General features: G+C 39.8%; 1 protein-coding gene across 1 annotated transcript; it reads left to right on the top strand.

Moving 5' to 3' along the window:
* The first annotated feature begins 3,363 nt into the window (after nucleotides 1–3,363).
* Nucleotides 3,364–12,530, top strand: LOC121527590 (solute carrier family 22 member 13-like). Its single transcript, XM_041814605.1, has 9 exons — nucleotides 3,364–3,738; nucleotides 3,868–3,971; nucleotides 8,828–8,982; nucleotides 9,956–10,127; nucleotides 10,236–10,356; nucleotides 10,432–10,526; nucleotides 10,631–10,845; nucleotides 10,934–11,042; nucleotides 12,332–12,530. The coding sequence occupies exons 1-9, from the start codon at nucleotides 3,364–3,366 to the stop codon at nucleotides 12,528–12,530; spliced, it is 1,545 nt and encodes a 514-aa protein (XP_041670539.1).
* The last annotated feature ends 11,753 nt before the right edge of the window (nucleotides 12,531–24,283 follow it).

The following is a 24,283-nucleotide window of genomic DNA, read 5'->3' as shown; positions in this document are numbered from 1 at the left end:
TTACAATCCTTTGCTCTTTTTCATTCTAGAGAGGCCGTGAATGAACCTAATGGAAGTAGACACAACACTGAACAAATTATTGAAGAGCACAAACTGTAATGAAGTGGAAAGCCAAACCAAAGGATCATAGTTTACTTTTTCCTCTTCTTATAAACACTTAGTTAAGCCTCCATCTGCAGTTAAGGATAGAAAAACTGTTACTGTTACTACTGTTATTAAAAGCTCCTACTGTGATAAGATTTGATTCTTATTCATGCAGATATATTTATTGAGTTCTGATGTATGCCACTATTTTAATATATTTGCTGACATCTGTATTATAAAATAAAATGCTTGTACATGACTAGCAGAAACCTGAGGAAAATGTATGAAAAAAAAAAAAGAGAACACCTTTCTACAGTATAGACAGTGTAGTAAACCAAGTCTTAAAGGGCAGATCTACTTTCATGTTTATTAGTGTTAGTCTAGAGCTGTACTTTATATTTAACTGCATGAGTAAATGATTTCATGCCCAGTGTTTGCCACTTTTAACCTATTTTTGTTACTTTTTGACCCATTTTCACTACTTTAGATGCCCTTTATGCAACTTTTTTGCCTCTAGAATCCATTGTCAGACATTTTTTAACCGCTTTTCACCCTTTATGCCTTTCTTAGCCCATTTTGCCAATATGTAACTACTTTTCACCACTTTTCACTACCATTTTTTCCACCTTTTGCCAAGTTTTAGCTTTTTTGCCTCTTTCTACAATTATTGATTTAGTATCATTCCCTAAAGTTATTTTAGTTCCTTATACTTTGTTCTCTGGTATTGTGGGATTTGTGCACATTAACTTAGTCATGGAGTCTGATATAACTTCCTTAAAGTTTTTTATTAGTGTGACCATCAACTTTATTAACACTACCAAAAAATGAGCAATGTTGTTTTAAGTAAAAGGGTTTTCATTTTAGAGTAAGGCCAAACTGTACAACAGCATACATATATTAGATTTTTTTTTTGTTGTTGCTTTGATAAGACTGGTTATTACTCAGGTTTAATATAAAAAATGGTTATCACAGATGAACTTTTCAACTGACAATGATTTTCCTGACCTCCATGGGCCCCCATTTAACTTGGCCCTGGAAAGCGCTCCCCTTTATCTCCCTTATGGCCTTGGTTGTTGGCACCCCAGGGAAGGCTCTCAGTGACCATAAGACCCAGAAACTTGAAGCCTGTGAGCCTCTCCACTGCCTCTCTGTTGTTGGGTAATGGTGTGCAGTCATGTTGACCTGTTTTCGAAAATTGGCTATCATCTCCTTTGTTTTCTTTATGTTTACAGTGGGTGATTTTTACACCATGTTACTGACTACTAACCTTGCAAAGCAGATGGATCTGCTAGTTTCTGTGTGTCTCAGTGGTGAATCCATCTTGCAAAGCTCCCGTCTGAACAGTTTGGGCCTGGTTAGAAAGTGACAGGACCAATTAGCGTCGAGGGGCAGTACTTTGGGAGCGAAAGAGTCGTGATGTAAGCAAGCAACAACAAGAGGCCAGTGCATTGATGGCAGAAGAGATAAGTGTGGATGCTGCTAAAGCGCCAGTTTTATCAGAACTTGACGAAATTTCTTTGTTAAAAGAAGAACAAAGAACAGCAGTGAGTTGTTTACTTCTCAAAAATGACAAAAGTCCTGTACTGACATGTCTACAGTCACCATGGATCGCGTTACGCTGTTCTCTATGGAGTTTATTCCTCGGTAGCGGCTACGTCACGTATTTTGTTGCTCTGATTGGCCCGTAAAGATGTGACAGACAGAACGTTCATCCAATCACCCACTGGGTTATTTTCAAAGGCTCTTCCCTTTCCTAAACGCTATCTATGAGAGGTTTACCAGATGGATGTGTGAAACACATCCATCTGGTGTGTCAGGTTAACTGATTACTGAATGTCACCCCTGTTTTCAGAGGAATCAGTGTTGGTGATGGGGTTGCACACTTAAACATAACAAAGAACTGTCTCTTAATTTATTGGTGTACTTACAGAGAAAGGAACTTCATTGAAACACATGAAAAGTGCAAATGCTGTCACATTAACCAAGGATCACTGGAAGTCAGTGAGTCATTTTGTAAATGCACTCCTGCACTTGTTGTAATCAGGCCCACCTCTTTTATTTATTTGTGTGGACTCTTTTCGGAGTAATTGAGCTTGCCAGAAGAGAGAGCAGAGTGTGAGGAGCGGGGCAAGAGACGATGGAGATTCGGTTTGCAGTCGGTGAAGAAAGGACCAAGCAGCAGCAGGTGGCAAAAGGAGGCACAGACGGCAGCTTGCAGCCCGGGTGAGGAGGACAAGGAGGCACGTCAGCGAGGGAGACATCAACTGAGGGAACAGCAGGACCTGACAACCCAGGATGATGGTGCTTTTGTAGTGAATCGGCTCCAGAGAGGAAGTGGCGTGGAGAGGAGCGGAGCAGGCTTCTTCCCTCCTGTCAGCGAAGTACCTCTCCTTATTCTTCCTGGTTTTAAGTGACATCTGCTACACATAAAGACTGCTTTTTGGACCTATTTATTTACAGGAACTACAAGCCTGTGTCATTTATTTTGTTGTTGTGCTTTTAAATTCGTATTTACTTTGCTGTTTTGTAGTTTACTGTGTTTAATGTAATTTATTTTAGACCTAGAGCTACCAAGATAGACTTGTAGCCTTTTGATTTACCTAGTCCATGTATAAGCAACAGTTGTAGCCACTGAAAGGAAAAGAAACCCAATCCTTAACCTGACTCTGTGTACTTAGGCTCTGCATGGGCCTTCCCTGGACCCAGCCTCTCTTGGTACTCCCTGCAGAGTGGACTTGGATGTAACAATAGGATTGTTGTTCCTATGTGTGTTGTCAGGGGACTGATTCGAGTGTGACACAGACTATGAGAGATGCTGGATAGAGCACGTTTATGTTCCATGTGTTGACTCTAATAAAGAGACCTGTAAGCAAGGTGAAATGCTTTAACTGTCCATTCTGTAGTCGTAGGACACAACGGCATGAAACATCAGACAGAGACTTTATGAGACTTTTAATTGGGGCCCTTTCAGTTGTGTTTTAAATGCTGATTGAACAGAGTGCTCCCCATCAGAACTTGCTCAGTAGATTAAAACAGGGGTCTTACCCCATGACAAGGTTGTGAAGGAAGCTTTTGAGCCTGGGTGTTATCTGTACTGCTTCTTTAACTTGTACAGCTGTTGTGGGCCAGAGGTATAAAGATCAAACACTGTACTTGGTTAAATATTAATTTCTTTGATTTATGTATTCCAAAAGGCTAAGGTGTACTTTCCACTGATTGTTAGCACGAGAAGCTTGACACATTTTGAGGAGAACGCACCACAACTTGCTACTTGAGAAAATGAGCAACTATGGGCAGATACTTCAGGAGATTGGAGAGTTTGGTTTCTTTCAAAAACGATTACTGGCTGTATTATGCATCCCAGCCCTTTTCGTAGCTTTTGATGTTATTGGTCAGGTATTTCTGGGAATTAGCTTCCCACATCACTGTAACACTGACTGGATCTTGGAGAGAGGGCCCAACCTGACAGAAGAGAAACAAAGAAATCTCACTCTTCCTGTGAATGAGGATGGACAGTTTGAAGGCTGTCAAATGTTCACACCTGTGGATTGGGATGTGGAGACCATTGAGGCATATGGGATCAACACAACAACAGGATGTATAGCTGGATGGGACTATGATGCACCTGCAGGTGCTTCTACCATTGTGACTGAGGTAAAAAAAACAAAACAAAAAAAAAACAACAAAGCTCTTTGCATGCTTGATATCACTAACAACAGGGACTATAATCCTCATGATTATACCTTTCATTCATTTTCCACTTTTCACCCTGTATGTCTTCAGTTTGATGTGGTGTGTGACAGAAGTGGTTTGATTGAGGTCTCTCAGTCCATCTCCATGGCTGGCATTTTGTTTGGAGCGCTGACATTTGGGGCAATTTCAGACCGGTAAGTAGTCAACATTATCAAATCCACTTTCATGACAAAGATTTGGGACCAAGCTTTTATTGTAAAGTACTTAAGACAGTTATTAGAATTAATGATCTTACTTAGTGGCACAGCAATTGGGAAAATAAGAAATACTTCTGCTTGATATCAAACATGTCCTCTATCAACAGCTAGGGTGGGATCAGACCGTACAAATTTAGCCTGATTTTGATCTGATCTTCATCTAACATGTTTCATGTTTTTGTTGAACACAACATGTAAACATTCACAGTGCAGGGTGGAAAAGTATGTGGACCCCTAGGCTAATGACTTCCCCAAGAGCTAATCGGAGTCAGGAATCAACCAACCTGGAGTCCAATCAATAAGATGAGATAGAAGGTGTTGGTTAAAGCTATACCCTGCCCTGTAAAAACACACACCAGTTTTGAGTTTGCTGTTCTCAAGAAACACTGCCTGATGTGAACCATGCCTCGCACTAAAGAGCCCTCAGAAGACATATGATTAAGAACTGTTGACTTGCATATAGATGAAAAAGGTTACAAAAGTATCTCTAAAAGCCTTGATGTTCATCAGTCCACAGTAGAGACAATCTGTCTCTAAATGGAGAAAGTTCAGCACTGTTGCTACTCTCCCTAGGAGTGGTCATCCTGTAAAGATGACTGCAAGAGCACAGCAAAGAATGCTCATTGAAGTAAAGAGGAATCCTAGAGTGTCAGGTAAAGACTTACAAAAATCTCTGGCACATGCTAACATATGTGTTGACCAATCTACGAAACGTAAAACATTAAACAAGAATGGAGTTTGGGAGGACACCACGGAGGAAGCCACTTCTGTCCAAAAACAAAATAAAACATTGCTGCACGTTTGAAGTTTGCAAAAGAACACCTGGATGTTCCACAGCTCTTCTGGCAAAATATTCGGTGGACAGATGAAACCAGAATTGAGTTGTTTGGAAGAAACACACAACGTTATGTATAGAGAAAAAAGGCACAGCACACCAACATCAAAACCTAATCCCAGCTGTGAAATATGGTGGAGGGGGCATTGTGGTCTGGGGCTGATTTGCTGCCTCAGGGCCTGGACGGATTGCTATCATCAACAGAAAAATGGGTTTCAAACTTTATCAAGACAATTTGATCAAAATTCCTCCTGACTGTTGTTCAGGTCTGATCTGTAACTACAGGAAACATTTGGTTGAGGTTATTGCTGCCAAAGGAAAGTCAACCAGTTATCAAATCCAAGGGTTCACATATTTTTCCACCCTGCACTGTGAATGTTTACATGTTGTGCTCAATAAAAACATAAAAACTTATAATTGTGTTGTATTAGTTTAAAGAAGACTGTTTAGGTCTATTTTTGTGACTTAGATGAAGATCAGATCACATTTTATGACCAATTTATGCAGAAATCCATGTAATTCCAAGGCTTCACATACTTTTTCTTGCAACTGTAACTATCTCTTCTTTCTTTCTTTCTTTTTTTTTTTTAACCTAAGTGAGGTTAATCAGTTCCCCAAGGCCAGTCATTTTCCCTCAGGTAGAGCTTGTGTTTACACAGAGCAATGCTAGCACAATACGCTAACTGAGCTAATTTAATCAAGCCTAGCTGCAGACTCTAAATTTCAGATGTCCTCTCATGCAGACCACACTAACACACATGCTAAAACTTTCAAAATAAAACCAGATTTAACTTCAGTTAGGGTTAGGGTAAAGGTTAAGGTTAGGATATCAAAGTTGAATCTTTACAAAATGTTTTATTAAGTCAAACAATCTGCTTACATGAAAAAACCTAATCCTCAAAGAAAACACTAACGCAGACAATGTAGCTAAGGCTAAAGCTAATGAAGCTATGTTAGCTACATAGGTAACATAGCTATGTAACTAATCTTGCTAAAGCTAGCAAAGCTATGCCAGCTACCTAAGCTACATAGCTAATACTGCGAATGCTAAAAAAGCTATGCTAGTTATATTATCTTTCAACATTTCCTTACTTTAGCTATGTTAGCATTAGCTGCATTTGCTTAAGCTCATGTTGTTAAAGTTTTAACTAACGTAGCTACATTGGCTTACATAGTAAATTTGACTATGTAGCTAGTATGCTACGTTAGATTTAGCTATAGCTAGCCACCGTTCATGTAACTACATCTAGAACAGGTCTATACATAGTGTAATCCCTGATTAGACCTTGTTAGATTACCGTGTTAAATACTGAGAAAAGTAATGCTACATTCCTGTGTTACTTTTGCACTTTTTTGTATTACCACATATTAAAACCCTTAAACCACTTGTCACTTGTTGGTTGTAAAACAACGGCAAGTCTGCCTTTGAATGTGTCATCACTACTGTCCTTGTAAAGCCTGAATTATGGCCCATTATCTGTAACTCTGCAGCCTGATAACACCACTAACAGATGTAAAAACTTTTACAACTCTTAAATATGCTCGCATTGTGATATCAAACTTGGCAAAGGTATACAAAAACATTGCACATAATAACATGTGAAATTGGACCAGATGTACAGCTGATTCAGTGAAAACAAAACAGGCGCTTTTAAACTTACATTCACCATGATGCTGTTCTTGTCCCTTTCATCCAAAAATCCAACATAAAGGGGATAAATCAACAGTATAATGCTGTCCTCTCTGCCATCTCTCACTAGCTCACTATCACAGCTATGCTGCGTAAGAAACACAGTGGACTCATAAGCTATGCTTACTGGCACAGCTGTGGTTACCTTCCGCTGGCATGCTGGCTACGTGCTGACTAGCCTAAAGGAAACAAAGAGGGACAAATTGTGCTTATGTTTTGCAGAGCTTCTTTTTATCTCTTACAAAAAGGGTTGTTACTATCAGCTATCATTCCCCCTCTATTTTAAAGAGCCTACAGCTAAAATGCCCGTCTTTTCCCAGGGTGGTTTTATTGTGAAAGATGCTTTACCCACATAATGATACATAATTCTAGAGCTGCACAAGAGTTAAGACTGATAATACAACAAAAAGGTTTATTTGTATACCAGTCCATGGATCGTCATGGATCTGATGTGTTTGAATTAAATCTTTTACAAGATTTGGATCATGCTTACCAGCCAGTGGCGTGCACAAACTTTTTCAAGGGCAGGGGCGAAATAAAGGGCACATACAGTGCGTTCTTGCCACTGAAGAGGGCACTAAGTTTTGTGTGTTTTCGAGGGCACTTTAGACATGTTTATATACATTTGCACTTTTATACAAGTGGCACATTATATAGCCTTAAAACAGACTAACTAGACTGTTGGAGAGGACCAGGTAAGGACTGTAGTGCTGATTTTAAGGTGATGGGTGTTGATAAGGGTGTGTCGGTAAGAACACTCTTGAGCAGTTTCCTTCTTGAGTTCACTCCTTTTATTCCACTTCACAGTTGAGGATGAACGTTACATTTTGAGGCTTGATTCATAACTGAGTGCTAGAGTGAGTATCTGGGGTTGTGTGTGTGTGGTCTGTAAAACAATAAACAATAACATAAATCAGACACTCTCTGTTTCCATTGCTGTCTCTTACAACACACTCTACATGCTAACATAATAGCAAGGAGAACCTAAAAATAACACTCCTAGTAGCAAAACATACACTGGAAATGTAAACATTACTACAACAAATAAGGGTGTGCATGTTAGCAATGTAAAGGAAACGTATGAGTGCTATAAACACATTGATTTGCTTTTCGTCTAGCTAGCATGCTAATCGCTAACGCTAATTGCGGATGCTAACCGCTAGTTGTTTACTTCTTAACATGAAGCATAATCAACACAGGAACTACTTAAAGCACTTAGTACTCACATAATCTCAGGGACGCACACTTCGACACTGCACATTAACAAGGAAACATCTGACTCTGCTCCTCTCACAGTTGCCTCTGCTCTGAGTATAGCAGGGATGAACACAGGAAGGGAGGGGCTGTGACATCACACACACAGGGAGCCTTTCGTACATAGACAGACTACTCAAGTTAGTTTGTAGTTAGGATCAGCATCCACAAAAACTGTGTAGATTCAATGTTGGACTGTGAGGAACACACATAAATAAATAAATTAATCCCTAGAAGTTCTGGGGGTCTTCCCCCAGAACATGTTCAATTAAGTAGATACCATTTCCTGTATTCTATTGCATTTTAACACCATATTAGCACCAGATAATCCAAACTGGTTCTGCGTGATATAGTTCTGGCTCAATATAGATCAAAAAAGGGCCCAACATAAAAGTCATTGCAACAGTAATGTTTCATTGTATTTCTTGGTCCTAATTGTCTTCTGGAGTTTAATGTGTTTTTTCCACCCAAGAGGGCAGTTTAGTGAGTTTTGCCAACCAGGAGGGCACTTTAGCATACGTTTGGCTCCCAAAAGGACACTTGAGCATATGTTTTGGCTCTCAAGGGCACTTTAGCATGTGTTTTGGCTCTCGAGGGCACTTTAGCACACGTTTTGCCTCCCAAGAGGGCACTTTAGTGTGCATTTTGCCTGCCAAGAGGGCACTTTAACATGCGTTTTGCCTCCCAAAAGGGCACTTTAGCACGCATTTTTCAACAATTCGGCCATGAGGGGGGGTGACTGCCCTCCCTGCCCCCCCCCCCCCATGCACACCACTGTTGCAAGCATTAAACTCATGCAGCACAGCTGACATGATTGCAAGCCACATTATTTGTTGATGGGGGTGATGTGTGTCAACAAGGCCAGCAATGCCCAATACCAATGTTACACTAATGCCCAGTGTATTCCTAGTATCTATCATAATGATACATTTAACTGTAAAAGGATACAAGAAAAAGTAAAAACTTGATGTGAGGTATACTTGTAGGATGTTTATTCACTCTTTTTCTTTGCAGGTTTGGTCGACGCATCGCAATCCTGCTCTCAGTCTTTCTCCTTTCATGTTTTGGGATAGGGGTTGCCTTCTCACCCAACATGTATGTTTACATGGTCTTAAAATTTTTCACTGCAGCTACAGGAGGTGTTATAGCAATGAACACATCTGTGTTGGGTAGGTCTGCTTTTTCATACTAGTTGTTATCATTGTCTTGTTGCTGTGACAGTTGTTGTATGCATAGCCAGGCCTGTGTACAGAAATGGCTGTGCCCCTGAAAAGCTCAGTAAATGGGCCCTCCCTAGATGCCATACAACAATATTTTATTTATATAAATCACTTCCAGCGCTCCTGTAAACTTCTTCATATAAACGTGTTTTATTTTAGACTCAAAGCATTTTTAAATTGGTTTTCAGAATTGTTAATACAGTGGAAAGACTTGAAGCATTTTGATAAAGGATTAGATGAAGCACTGTAGAGATGTGTGCTCTGCTTGCTGTGCTTATGCGTGCACGTAGAAAAGTGTTCTTAAAACGTTTTATAAACACCCGACAGCAATACTGTATACCCCATTTTACCTTTGTTTATTTCCTCAACTTCTCTGTTCTTGTTTGCTGACTGCATCATGTGAGACTGTGTTTATGGCACGCGGGAGTAAGGCATTGATAAGGGAACCATTAAGTTAGAATGTAAATAATGTCAATGGATTGAACCAATTGGAAACGGTTTCCGTTGAGAACCAGTTCTTGGTTCCCATCCCTACTTGTGAGGTCACATGGCATAGGCCTGGTGTGGACCTGGATGATGGCCATGAGAAGGCCAGAGCAGCACAGGGCAAAGCTAACATGGCAAATGGCTGAACTGGCATATGCTCCCATCACCCAGTGCCATCATATGAATGTTATACTGAACTGGCAGCATGAACTAACAGAAGTCTTATTCCAATTTTCCTTTACAAGTAAAGTGAAACTTGTAGATGCTCAGAAAATAATGAAAATCCAACATTCAAAAGTGATGTAAAGTGTACTGTTTGGGTTTGTTGATTATTATAAATTTCAATAATCATGTTGGTGCTTGGCTATACGTCCCTCACCACATTCAGCTTTGAAATACGATAACTTGATTTGTCTAATCTTCATCTGTCTCTTAGCATTGGAATGGACTGATCGCTCCAGGGCTGCACTTTGCACCGAGTCCATCATCATATTCTTCTCTGTTGGACTTATGATGTTGTCTGGCATCGCATTTTTGATTCATGACTGGAGAATCTTGCAACTGGTGCTCTTCAGCCCTCTTCTGCTTGTTGTGGGATTCTTATTCTGGTCAGCAGCCTCTAAAACTATGATGCTTTGTACATTCTCTGTGAAAATAACCTTTGAAAACCTGCCCACAAAGTCAGACTTTGTGATTTTAAACTCTTACATCAACAGGTTTCTTCCAGAGTCGGCTCGCTGGCTCATGGCCCAGGGCAGGAAGGAAGAAGCACGGATGGAGCTTGAGAGAGCAGCCAGGGTGAATGGGAGGAAGGTACCGGATGACCTGATGGACAAGGTGAGCTGCATGAAGCAAGCTGTCAACCAAGACAGAGTTTTTTCTGATATTCAAATTCTCTTTTACTGTTTTCAGCTCACAATTGAGGGTAAATTTAAAAGACAAAACATGCTTGACATCCTTCGTATACCATACCTGAGAAAACGCTCCATCATTATGGCATATAACTGGTATGATTTTCATTTTCATTAATACCTATTAGAACACATTTACCATGATTATCTTGCTGATGAATAAAACGAACACTTATGCTACTTCCCCAACTCTTCACTAGGTCTGCAGTAAGTCTTCTTTATTATGGACTGAGCCTGAATGTTGGTGGTTTTGGCCTAAATATCTACCTCACACAGTTCATCTTTGGTTTTGTGGAAATCCCTGCAAACCTGAGCGCTTTGGGGTTAATGCAGCACTTTGGAAGGCGGATATGTGAAGTGGGCTTTCTGATTGCTGGAGGTGCTGCTTGCCTTGTGAGCCTTGCCATCCCAAATGGTACCTTTATATCCCTTTGAAATGGATGATTTTGAAACAGTCATTTGAAACAGTGTGTTTTTTTCATAATGTATTACTATCCCATCAGATCTTCCTGTGGTTGCAACAGTCATAGCTGTACTGGGGAAAGTCGCTGCCACAGCTGCATTCAGCACAGTCTACGTTTACACACCAGAGCTATACCCAACTGTTTTAAGGTAAGGTCATGTTTAATGTTGCTGCACTGAATTAAAAAAAAATCAATCCCCTCAAATTTAAAGTTGTAAATTGTAAATGGATTTAAGCTTGTATAGCCCTTTTCTAGTTGTTCGACTCAAAACAGTAGTCATCTACAAAAAAGATAATATGGATTTAAAATTCAAATGAAAAATTCAATAGCACATAACAAACATTGAGTATCACCTTTTATAATTTCAAATGAATGTAAATGTTAAAGGCCTGACAGCTAAGACCTGTAGCTGATATGAGGTATGGTTATTAAAAACGAGACTAATGCTGTATGACCATTTCAATTAACATTAAAATTTTCAGTGTATTTCTCCTTCAGTATACACACCACTGCAGTCAGGTTTTCCACTGATCATAGCTGTGCAGTACGTCTTCTTCAGTTTTCTCAGAACCTGTAGTTCTTTTCTTAGGGTGCTTTCACATTAGGCCCAGTTGTTTCGAACCGCCGCGCGATTCCTCCCTCTTGGTAATGGCTGCCTCCACTGCTGTAAATACCTCTGATAAAGCTTCAGCATTTCATCCATTTTACTAGAACTTGACCACATCTCTGTAAGAAATAAAGAAAGGAGAACAACCCTTCAAGCACTTCATGATGGGAAAGATGTTTTTGCTCCTCTGCTGACCTGCTTCAGCATGAGTATGTGATAGTTTGGGGAGAAAGGGTTAGTTGTGTGAGTGCTTGTGTACAATGGCTGCTGGTGGAGTGATTAACTCAGACTTAGCCACAGCGGCACTTTTGTCAGAAATGGACAGCATTCCTTTATTAAAGCAAGTGCAGAGAGCAACATGGAAAGCTTTCCTTGACAGAAAAAGATGTTTCCGCTCTACTCCTCGTCATTACGGGAACAGCAAGTATGAACAGATATTTGTATGTTGACAGAGACCAAATGAGTGGTTCTATTAAAGATACAGTACCAGTCCGAAGTTCGGGAGCACCTCCTCATTCTACTGTTTTCTCCATTTTTATTATTTTTATATAGTGATAACATTAAAGCTATGCATCATTTATATTTATTAATTTTTATCTGAATTTGTTGTTAAGATGGTATTGCCCACTGCTTTATTTATTACCATATCTTCAGTGAACACAATGGCGTACGTCACTACGGGCTAGCTCAGGCTTAGGTTCAGCACAGAAAGCTGAACGGATGTTTTTTTCTGACTTTCATGCATCTCTGTCCTGATACTCTTATTTCTGTGTACTCTAACATTTATGAATCAGGGTTGGATTCTGATGAGTCCACTGTGTTTCTTGCAGGCAGAACGGTGTAGCTCTGAACTCCATGTGTGCTCGTGTAGGGGGGATTCTCTCTCCACTCATCAGACTGCTGCAGGTCTACCATTACGCCATCCCCATGTCGATATATGGCATCGTTCCCATCACTGCTGGGTGTTTGTGTTTGCTACTACCTGAAACTCTCAATGTGGAACTTCAGGATCATGCAGAGACAGAGTGAGTCTGAAGGCTTAAATGGAAAAAAATGACAGGTTTTTGATATTATAATTTTCTACATAATCACTTGCTCTTTTTTTTTATTTTAGAGAGACTCTGAATGGACCAAAGGAAAAAAGAAACAATTCTGAACAAATAGTTGAAGAGCACAAACTTTAATTCCTATTCACAGAAGATCATAATCTACTTTTTCCTTTTTTCTTATAACTATGCTGTAGTTATCAATAAAAAACATGGAGCAATCTGTAGTTCTTGGTCATCACTTTTTTAATGATAGCTAGTAGTTTTAGCAAACTAAATTTGTATTCATGCAAATAACTGTTTTCATTGAGCCATGAAAAATGCAGATCTGATCCCAGTATCTTTGCTGACATCCACACAGTGAAGGAAAGTGCGAACATATGATACAAAAGCTGTATGTCAAGTTTTTGAACAATAGAATATTGTCCTTTATTTTCTTGTTCCTGTGCGTTATTAAGCTATTGATTCAAATCAAATCCAATTTATTTATATAGCACATTTAAAAACAGCACGAGCTGACCAAAGTGCTTCACATAGCGAGGCAAGATACAAATAGAAGTATATACACAACAGTGAGGAACAATCGACAGTAAGCACAAAGAGAGAAGAGACGTTAATAAAAGGAGTGTTAGTTTAACGGGAAAGGGATATGAGGGAGCAGTCTAATTTTAGTCAAAAGCCAAGGAGAACAGATGGGTTTTCAGCTGTGATTTAAAGGAACATAACGAGGTGACGGATCTAATGTGGGGGGGCAGTTGGTTCCATAAACGGAGGCCTGCAGCTGAAAAGGACCGATCTCCTCTGAGTTTTCTCTGGGTCGGAGGGATGACCAGGAGAGACTGGTCAGAGGAGTGGAGTGAACGTGTTGGGGCGTAAGGGGTTGAAAGGTCAGATAGATAAGAAGGAGCCAAGGCATGGAGTGATTTAAAAACAAGCAATAAAATTTTAAAATGAATTCTAAAATGGACAGGGAGCCAGTGGAGGGAAGAGTGTACGGGGGAAATGTGTTCGCATTTTTTAGTACCTGTTAAAAACCTGGCAGCAGCGCTCTGGACATATTGCAGACGTTTTAAAAGGGATTGGCCGACTCCTAAGTACAATGAGTCGCAGTAATCTAATCTAGATGAAATAAGATCAGTTTCTTAGTGTCATTAAAACTTAAAAATGGTTTCACTTTGGCCAGGATTCTTAATTGAAAGAAACAGCCTTTCACCACCGAGTTTATTTGTTTTTCAAAGGTAAATGCAGAACCAAAGGTCACGCCCAAGTTTTTCGCAGAGGGTTTTACATAGGCTGACAGAGGGCCAAGGTGAATTTGAATTTGGGAGGTGAGGGCAGGGGGGCCAAAGAGAATTATTTCAGTTTTCTGTTGATTAAGTTTTAAGAAATTTTGTGCCATCCAATCATTGATCTCCTGGAAACAGTTGAGTAATGGTTGTAGGGACTGAGGGCTGTGGGGTTTCAGGGGGAGATATATTTGAGTATCATCGGCAAAGCAGTGGTAGGAGACATTATGTTTCTTTATAATGTTACCAAGTGGCAGCATATAAATGGAAAATAAAAGAGGAGCTAAAACTGAGCCTTGAGGGATGCCACAGGTAAGGGGGGCCGTGGAGGAAGGGTTGTTTTTCCAGGTCACATTAAAACTTCTGTTGTTGAGGTAAGATTTAAAAAAGTTAAGAGCTATCCCCTGTATCCCAACCCAGTCTTCTAGTCTATTAATGAGCAGCTCATGGTCAACCGTGTCGAAAGCGGCACTTAGATCTAAAAGGACTAAAATAGCACAGTCTCCATTGTCTGCTGTTAAAAACAAATTATTAAGAACCTTTAAAAGAGCTGTCTCAGTGCTATGATTTTCCTTAAAACCAGATTGAAAAATTTCAAATAAATTATTGACTTTTAAAAATTGCAATAGTTGTTGATAGATAGCTTTTTGTAGAATTTTTGATAAAAATGGAAGTTTGGAAATAGGTCTAAAATTGGATAAAATGTTTTGGTCGAGGTGTGACTTTTTAAGAAGGGGCTGAACCACTGCATGTTTAAAATAAAAGGGAGAGTAACCAGTGGAGAGGGAGCTATTTATGATGGCGAGAATGCTGGGGCCGAGGGTATGAAACGCCTCTTTGAGGAGCTGAGCAGGGATACAATCAGAAGGGCAAGTGGTTGGCTTTAAATGAAGGACTATATCCTGTAGGGTGGAGAGGCAGACAGGGGAAAATTGATTGAAAACAGGGATAGCTGTGGGAGGGTCGGGAGGTTCAAAAGGGGAAGGGGTGATTTGTTTTCTAATATCAGTTATTTTGTCTATGAAAAATTGTAGAAAGTTCTCTGAAGTTAATGAAGAGGAGTTACAGGTGTTGTCTGCTGGACTGATCACAGAGTTTATGGTGCTGAAAAGAACTTTTGGTCTGTGGAGGTTTTTAGATATGCGGTCCGAAAAATATTTTGCTCTTGCAGTTTTGACTGAATCTTGGTACTGGATGAGGGAGTGTTTTAACAGGTCATGGGAGATTTGAAGTTTGTCCTTTTTCCATTTTCTTTCTGCCTTTCTGCAGTTTTTTCTGAAGGCACGGGTGGTGTTGTTGAGCCAGGGCTGGGATTTTGGTTTTGGTTTTCTGAGTTTTAAGGGTGCAACAGTATTGATGATATTTGTACAAGAAGAGGTAAACAACGAAACCATTTCTTCGGTACACAGATCGGCAGGTGGGGGCCAGGGGGCTGTAGCGAAAGCAGTGCAAAATTTACTAATAACGTTGGTGTTAATGGGGCGGGAGGAGAAATGTGGCACAGAGCAAACAGCAGGTTGGCAGGGTAGGAGGGCATCAAATAAAATGGGGCAGTGGTCAGATAAAACAGGATCCTCATAGTTAACAGAGCCGACATTAAAATCCAACGTAAGAACAAGATCCAGAGTGTGGCCGTGTTTATGGGTAGGCCCCGACACGTGTTGAACAAGATTAAAAGAGTCTGTGAGATTCAGAAATTCATTTGCAAGTCTGTTGAAGGGATCATCAACATGGATATTAAAATCACCTGCTAAAATCACTTTGTCGTAGTTCAAAAAAATAAATGACAAAAAAATCAGAGAATTCAGATAAAAAGTCAACATTTAGGCGAGGGGGACGATAGATGACTGCACATAGAACTGGCTCTGGGGATTGGATTAAAAACAAAAGAGTCTCAAAAGAAGAGAGAGGTTTAAAAGAGATTTGGTGACATTTAAAAGTGTTCTTGTAGATGACTGCTAAACCTCCATCACGGCCAGTGGTTCTTGGGACACTAAAGTAGTTAAAATTTGGAGGACATATTTCTATTGCCTGGGCCTGATCCCCAGGTTTCAGCCAGGTTTCAGTGATGAGTAAAAAGTCTAACTGGGCAGTGGTGATAAAATCATTGAAAATAAAAGTCTTGTTTAAAATTGACCTTGCATTAAAAAGTGCAGTTTTGACATGGATATCAGGTGTGGAGGAGGTGAGGAGAGGGAGAGATCTACCTGAGATTACGGAGATTTGCGGCGGTGAGGGATTTAGAGACTTTGTTTAAGTGATCTGTGATTCTCACAGGAATATGAAGGGCTGTGTTTGTGGATACATTTTTCCCGTCTGACCAGAGGGGAGGGGGCTAAGGTACTGTATAGACGAGAGCGGGGCAGACTTGATGTGACCAGGGGTGGTAGATGAGAGAATTGGCTTGGAAAGAGTATGTAGTCATGGTGAGTTAAGAACAGAATAAAAGATATTGTTCGTTAAAACCCGCGCGCTGGGATCACTAGGATGGATGCTGTCATTCCTGTAAAAAGAGGGTCTATTCCAAAAGAGGTCAAATAGGCTGACATAAAGGACACCGTAGGAGGGACAGGTGGCTTGGAGCCAGGTGTGAAGGCTGAGGATCCTACTAAAGCGGCTGGGGCCACGATTGAAAGAGGGGATGGGGCCAGAGATAAAAACTCGCTCTCCACAGTCTTTGAGGAAGGAAAGGAGTTCACTAAAATCACGTTTTAAAATCTCTGATCTCTTGTCAGTGACATCGTTGCAGCCTATGTGAATAATTATGTTTTTGGCGCTGCTGTATTTATCCAGGAGATTGGGACATTTCTCTCGGACATCAGCGACTTTAGCACCAGGGAGACAGTTTTAACAGATTTTCTTCTTACGTTCCTTATTATGGAGTCACCGATGAGAAGTGTGGTTGGAGGGGAAGAGGAGTATGGAGGGGCAACATCCTGAGAGGGTGGAGGGCTTGGACGGCTTTTGGGGGAAAGGAGGGGGCGGGGGAGGCGGCGTGGAGCGGGGGTAAAGTTCGGTATGGATATTTTCCTATGAGGTCTTCAGGCAATTACTGATGTTGATGGAGTAAATAAGGACTTTATTCCGTGGGCTGGGCTACAGGGCACCCGACTATAGGCTTCAGTTCCTGGGGAAAGCGGCCTGCAGGTGCTCCGCTGGAGTGGAGTGGAAGACAGTTGTCAGCAGAGGAAAATCCTGCATGCTCACAATGTTGTAGCCGTTCGTCAGTGCAAGCTCCGCTACAGGAGGAGAGTGGTGTCGGGGCGAAGACCTTCTCTTGTTTTTAACAGCAGTCCAGGGTAGCTGTGCTGTACAGGAGCTCCTGGTGGTTTTGGGCTTGGCACCCTGCTGTAGCCAGCACTCCTCAGCCTGGACTTTGACATTCAGGATGGTTGTATCCAGGTCAGCTTCAGTATGGACTGAGGCAGGTGCGCCTACAGTAACCACCATAGAGTCCCCACTGTGTGGATTATCTGGCATAGTGTCGGCGGCCAGCTCCTTCATGGGTAAGGTGATAGTAGAGGCATCTGCAAGAACGGCATCCAGAAAACGTTCCTCATCTCTAATCCTGTGGAGTGTGGAGATCCGCTTTTTCAGCTCAGCGACAGTCTGGGACAGTCGGAGACAGGAGTTGCAACCAGGTGGAGAAGGGCTGGAGAAGGAGGTGAGTCCAGGCATTTGTATCCATGTCAGAGTTGGTGGATGATGAGGCTGGGGAGATAGAAGAATAAAGAGAGGCCAGTACGGGTGCAAGAGGTGCTTGACAGGTAGCGTGCTGTGTAGCCTGGTAGCAAAGTCTGCGTTTGTTAAGGAGATCAGCGGGTCTACTTACACACAAGGGCTTCAAAACGGAGCCCACAGTGTATTAAAGTTGATGCAAAGGTGATCCACAGAAGGGACATCAAGTAGCCAAGACTTACCGACACGGGTCCATTTACTGGACCCACTGACGTCTTGGCAGCTGGTTCTGGGTTCTGGATTCTCTGGGGATGTCAGTGCTGACAGATCTCAAGTAAAAGCGTAGTTGGAGACACTACTTTAAAAGGTTATGGTTAAAATCGATTTAAAGACAGAGTGCATTTAAAAGAGGACATCGTAGAGCTCCGCTCTGTGCTGACGTGTCGATTAAGAAAGGTTACTTAAAAACACAATTAAAATTGAACTGAAGAAAGATGGACTATTGTCATTCTTTATTTCTCAGAGATTTAGAGTCTTATTTACAGGAACGCTCTGGTCAAGACAGACAGACTCAAACACAGAAGAGGGAGAGGGATTTTTCTTATCTCGATTCTAAAATTGAAGCAAGAATTTTGGATACAAAAGTCACAGTTCAAAGTGTGAATTCAGAATTATTTTATATCTTTTGAGGGACAGATAACTGTTGAGATGGCAAATCTTGTGGGGTACTGGTGAGAATGCAGCCACAACTGAGGGCCTAGACTGGCTAGCAAAAGATCTTGAAACATGAATTTAAATCTCTGAATTTAATCATTATATCTAAGAAATCTGACTTTAGATTTCAGAAATCTGACTTTTACCTCTGATTTTAAAATGTAAACTCAAATTTTGTTTTTAGATCTCAGAAATGTGATTTTGAACTCAGAAATTTGACTCTAAACTTTGAATTCAGGCTTACATTTTAGAATTTGATTTTATTTTATCTGTGAAATTTTGAACTCAGAAATTGACTTTAAATCTCAGTATTTTGACTAAATCTTTTATTTGATTTTAATCTCATATTTTTGTCTGTGAATCTAAAATTTGACTTTAGATCTCTACATTCTCATTTTAACCACAGACATTAGCCTTTAAATTTGTCTTTACAGTTCAGGAATTTGATTTAAAATTTTGATTTTTAACTCAGGTGTTAGGCTCTTTACCTCAGAATTTTAATTTTAGATTCAGAATTATGATTTTAAACTTAGAATTAAAGCTTTAAATCTCATAAATGTAAAGTTTAACTTAGAATTCAGCCTTTGAATCAGAGAAATTTGACTGTACACTGATTTTTTTTTTTTTTTTCCAATCTCAAAAATTAGATTTCGGATTCAGAATTTGGACTTTAAACTTAGAGTCCAGGCTTTAAATTTCAGAATCTGTATTTTAATTTTAGAATTCATGCTTTTAATTTCAGATTTATTGTAAACTCAGAAATTTTCCTTTAAATCACTAGAATCAGATTTTAAATGTCACAGTTTTATCTTTAAACAAGGAGATTTGACTTTAGATATTAGAATTCTGACTTTAACCTCAGACATAAGACTTTAAGCTCAGATTTTTGTCTTAATTTAGATCCAGGCTGAAATCAGGCTTTAAATCCCAGAGGTTTGACTTTTTGCTGCATTCAATTGAATATAGGTTAAAAATATGCAAATCAAAGCCTAGAGTTTAGGTTGCACCCCATGTAGGCCTTGGTTTAGGTCTGGCCTATGGTCATTTTCATGGTCTTATCTCTGTAATAAAGGCAAAAAGCCAGAAAATAAAATTTAAGAAAATAAAATGTAAACCACAGTAATCCTTTTTTTCACATTTTATATGATATCCAGACTTTTTTGGAATTAGGTTTTGTGCAAAGATAAATACTTCACACAGCAGGGGTTATTTCTCTTAATTCTATTAAACTCTTTTTCTGTTTGTGAAGGAGTATTGTTTGTGTAAGTTGGTCAAAGGGCTTTTTGTTTTAAGAATGAAAGTCTTCAGTCTTATCTTTCATAAATATTTCTGACTCTGTGCCAAAAATCCTCTCTACAGTGTCTGTCAGCACTTCCATGTTTGTGGTGTTATCAAATCTGTTATTATTTTATCCACACCAACTTTTACAATGGTTGGTTATGTGACAGCTGTAATATCCTGATGAAAACACTGTGATAATCAGATGTGTATCACATTGGGTTAATTATTAATTTGTTGACATGGAATGATATAAAGACCATATCATTCTCCTCTCATTGTTGAGGAATCACTGCAAGCAGTATCAATATGAGCAACTTTGGGCAGATCCTGAAGGAGGTTGGAGAGTTTGGTTGGTTTCAGAAATCCTTACTGGCTGCATTATGCCTCATCAGCATATTTGCTGGTTTTGACATTATTGGTCAAGTGTTTACAGGCATGAGCTTTGAACATTGCTGTAACACCGACTGGATCTTGGAGCGAGGACCGAACCTGACAGAAGAGAGGCAAACAAATCTCACTCTCCCCATGAGTGAAGACGGGAAGTATGAGAGCTGTAAAATGTTCACTCCTGTGGATCTGGACTTCTGTGCCTCTCCACTCTTCTAGGTCCCAGAGTCTGAAGGAGGTGTGGAGAGGCACAGAATCCACGTTGCTTGAAGTCCAGTGTGAAATTTCCACAGTCAGTGATGATTTGGGCTGCCATGGCATCTGCTGGTGTTGGTCCACTGTGTTTTCTGAAGTCCACAGTCAACGCAGCCATCTACCAGGACATTTTAGAGACCTTCATGCTTCCCTCTGCTGACAAGCTTTATGGAGATGCTGATTTCATTTTTCCAGCAGGACTTGGCACCTGCCCACACTGACAAAGGTACCAAAAGCTGGTTCAATGACCATGGTGTTACTGTGCTTGATTGGCCAGCAAACTGGCCTGACCTGAACCCCACAGAGAATCTATGGGGTATTGTCAAGAGGGAGATGAGAGACACCAGACCCAACAATGCAGATGACCTGAAGGCCGCTATCAAAGCATCCTGGGCTTCCATTACACCTGAGCAGTGCCACAGGCTGATGGCCTCCTTGTCATGCCACATTGATGCAGTAATTCATGCAAAAGGAGGCCCAACCAAGTACTGAGTGCATAAAAATCAACATACTTTTCAGAAGACTCTCTCATTCTCTCATTGAACAGTGTCATAAATGCTGTGCAGGCCACCTTCTCCCCCTAGTGGCTCAACCTGGAAGTACACAAAAAAAAAACGAACAAATCTCAAGACCAAACTAATTGATAGCAGATATGAACTGAAAATCAAGCATAGCAAAATACAGTAACACTTTTACATGACTATTTCTTTTAATCACATACTGTTTTTTTAATCTCCTTGAAATTGGTTTTAAGACATTTTAACTTAAATTACCTCTTTTAAAAGCTTTTTGCATCAGCGTTAAACCTTTTATATCCATTACACTGGCAGGTAGAACTCATTCAGGGTCTACCCTGCCTCTCTCTGAATGACAGCTGGGATAGCCCCAGATGACCCCAGATAGGACAAGCAGTATAGAAAATAGATGGAATGGATGTTTAGGAGGTATAGTAAAGTGTTTCCTAACCTTACAGGCTAATTAGGAGGTGAACTGGAACCTCTTTAGCAACCACACCTATTTCAATTTTGGTCCAAGTGGGACTTGAACCAGTGACCCTCTGGTTTTAAACCAAGTCCAACACTCTGAGCTCCTGCTGACCCAAAGGTTATATTAATAAATCCCAAGTTGCCAATAAGGCAGGGGTTTTCAAACTGTTTTCCCAGTTGGCACACCTAAGACCACACTAAAATCTCAGGGCATGCCATATTCATACCCATGTGAAATAACCTGTACAGTATATTTGTTTGTTTTATATCTGAAGTAATAAGTTGTTGAACAAATTCTCACAGGGAATCTAGTTTTACCTGAAGGTACACTTGTGTTCTTTGACACATTACTTGTAAACCACTGTTCTAGAGAAATCTAAAACTGATTTTGTGTTTTTCTTTCTTCTCCTTCTCCTCCACCATTTGTCCTGTTCTCAGTTTGACCTGGTGTGTGTTCTCAGTGAGCAGCAGAGGAGTTGAACCAAAACAAAATTCATACCCCAAGTGCTCTCAGATTTATTTCATAAGAACAAATCCCAAATAAGAAAGGTTTGGTGAATGTCAGAATCTTCTTGAATAATGTGTAAGAATACACAAGTTTTAAGAACTGTAATTTATTTAATTCTTCTTCATTTTCAGAAATCCTGAGACTGGCACTGGATCCTTTTCACTTGACATCAAACATCAGGAAAGAGAACACAAATTTTAACATAAAATGTTAATTTCTTTGCTCTGCATTAGATAACAACTCTCTACTAAATGAAGTAAAACTTGAGTATTTGATGTAAAATCTTAGCTTTTATTGTTACAGGAAGTCGTGTTATATAGCAAGGATTTCTCTACATATTTCACTGTGCCTACATAAACTTATTCTGCACTTGTAAGTTTACTCACCACACCTTTCATATATTATACTGTGAATAGGCCTGTTCACAGAGTAGCTGGGCCCCTGACAAACCCAGTGAATAGGCCCTCCCTGGTTGTGATTTACTGATAATATCAATGCATTTGTCTTGGATCAGTCGTATTAGTGCTAGCATACATCCTGGCTAACAGTTATATTATTATTTAGTTTATCCATTTTTTGTCCTTTGCCAAATTTTGCTTCTTTTTGACCAATTTTGACCCTATTTCAACATTTTTTCCTCTCCATTTTGTCATTTAAACCCATTTTTGCAACTTTTAAAATCACACTTCACCACCTTTTTTGCCCATCTTTGCTACTTGTAACTCATTTTTGCCTCTTTTAAACAATTTTTGCCCCCCTTACCCCTCATTGCCACTTTTGACCTCTTTTTTACCACTTTCTACACACATTTTTAGTTGCTTTCAACTGCTTTTCACCTCTTGCTGAGCCCATTTTCACCACTTTTAAATTTCATATTTTTGATGCTCTGATGTTGTTGATTTGTTGTGATTTTATTTTAACTTTTGTGAAGCACGTTGTGACGTTTGGTGAATGATGCTATACAAATAAAAATTATCAACTTAAAACCCATTTTTGCTGCTTTTTTGCCACTTTAAATCCACCTGTAACTCATTGTTGCCACTCGTATCACCTTTTTTCCCCTTTTTAAACCTTTTTCGCCACGTTTTTGACAATTATTCTGACTTTTTCTGACTATTTTCACAGATATCTAGTTATTTTCCCCCCCTCTAACCCATCTTTGCCACTTTCCACCACTTTTCTTCCATGCATTTTTTTCCCACTTTTAACCGCTTTTCACCACTTGTTGAGCCCATTTTCGCCACTTTAGCACTGCTTTCAAAGTTAACATGCACGCTGTTGCAGTTTCTTCTTTATTCACTGGCATCCTGACATTTTTGCACATCCTGGCTTAGCTATGAAGTTTGACCAAAGGTTCAGTGTGCCTATCCACATTGTAAACATTATTGAAAATATAGGAAATTATGTTTTATTAAAGGTTTACATTTTGAAGAAGGCTATAAACTACAGCATAAAAAATATAATAATTATCTGTTGCTTTGGTAAGTATAGTTGCTGCATCGGCTGCTGCCATCTCATGTTAATATTCCTTTTTGTTAATTTGTCAAATCTTAGTCATTTTTGTTTCCCCTTTAATAAATGACACTGCACATTTACTTTTGTTTTAACTGATCCCACTTTATTGCAGTTTTGATGGGTGTTTACCAATTTGGATGCACACAGTTTAGTTAACATTCAGTCACATGCTTTGATTTAATACTACTTTGTTTAATGTTCAGTAATACTTTTTCTTCGTTCTCTCTTGAGATTACCTGACGAAGGACCTGCTGGCTGCTCAGGATGGCCTTTTAAGCCCCGCCCACAGGAAGTGGAGGCTGCTAGCAGTGGAGGTTGCAGGAGGGGAGATTTAGGGCTAATCCCATTTCTACCATTTCTAATAAAAAAATAATAATAAATAAATAAATACCCCTTTAGCCCATCCTCTTTGCCTACCCTTTCCCTTTGCCCCTTGAAACAGAGTAGTAAGGGGTAGGGGTGAAAACCTTCCCTTAAGAAATGAGACCCCACTTGATTGCTCCTTATCATGACACATCATTGATAAACAGCTGCCATCAGAGATGACAATAAAACTTCAACCGTCTTGTTCATATTATGGCTCTCTGTGCTGATCTTCTCCATTTATTTAAACAATTAATAGCCCTGGTTTACAGGTGTACATACTAAAAATACAAAAATGTCCAGTAGGTAAAGATTGTATAAATGAGAAAACACAACTGTTGCATTTTGTAAAATTAGTTACAAAAATATTGTAGTTCATTGTGCCATTTCGCATGTGAACGCAGTGCATGATGGGAAATCATCATACCGCTTGGTTTCAAGTGTGGTCCTGTAAAGTCTTCACTTCAAGGCCTATGTAGCCCTGGGCCCTAGTCCTCGATTCAAAAGAGAATTGAAATACCCCTTCACCTGACGTGAATGTGCAAAACCAAGGGGAAGGGCTAAGATAAGGACTAAGGCTTCTTTTGCTTTGGGACTTTCTCTAAAAAGTAATCATTTATTGTAAATACTTTATTTTGATAGATTACTTTTGATTTTTTTTTTTTTAATTAACAACTTAAAACTTAATTAAAGCATTTTTTTTATGTCTTCCACCATAATTGCATCGGCCTCTTGTTGCTGCTTGCTTATATCATGACACTGC

Source organism: Cheilinus undulatus, linkage group 19, assembly GCF_018320785.1.
Source record: "Cheilinus undulatus linkage group 19, ASM1832078v1, whole genome shotgun sequence".
Taxonomy (NCBI): domain Eukaryota; kingdom Metazoa; phylum Chordata; class Actinopteri; order Labriformes; family Labridae; genus Cheilinus; species Cheilinus undulatus.
Note: the sequence above shows the minus strand (reverse complement) of the source record. Positions and strands in the feature narration are given on the sequence as shown.

Coding starts and splice junctions, on each gene's coding strand:
- LOC121527590 (XM_041814605.1), top strand. CDS start 3,364: ATGAGCAACTATGGGCAGATACTTCAGGAGATTGGAGAGTTTGGTTTC. Junction 3,972..8,827: donor TTTGGGGCAATTTCAGACCG/GTAAGTAGTCAA, acceptor TTTTCTTTGCAG/GTTTGGTCGACGCATCGCAA. Junction 10,846..10,933: donor GAGCCTTGCCATCCCAAATG/GTACCTTTATAT, acceptor CTATCCCATCAG/ATCTTCCTGTGGTTGCAACA.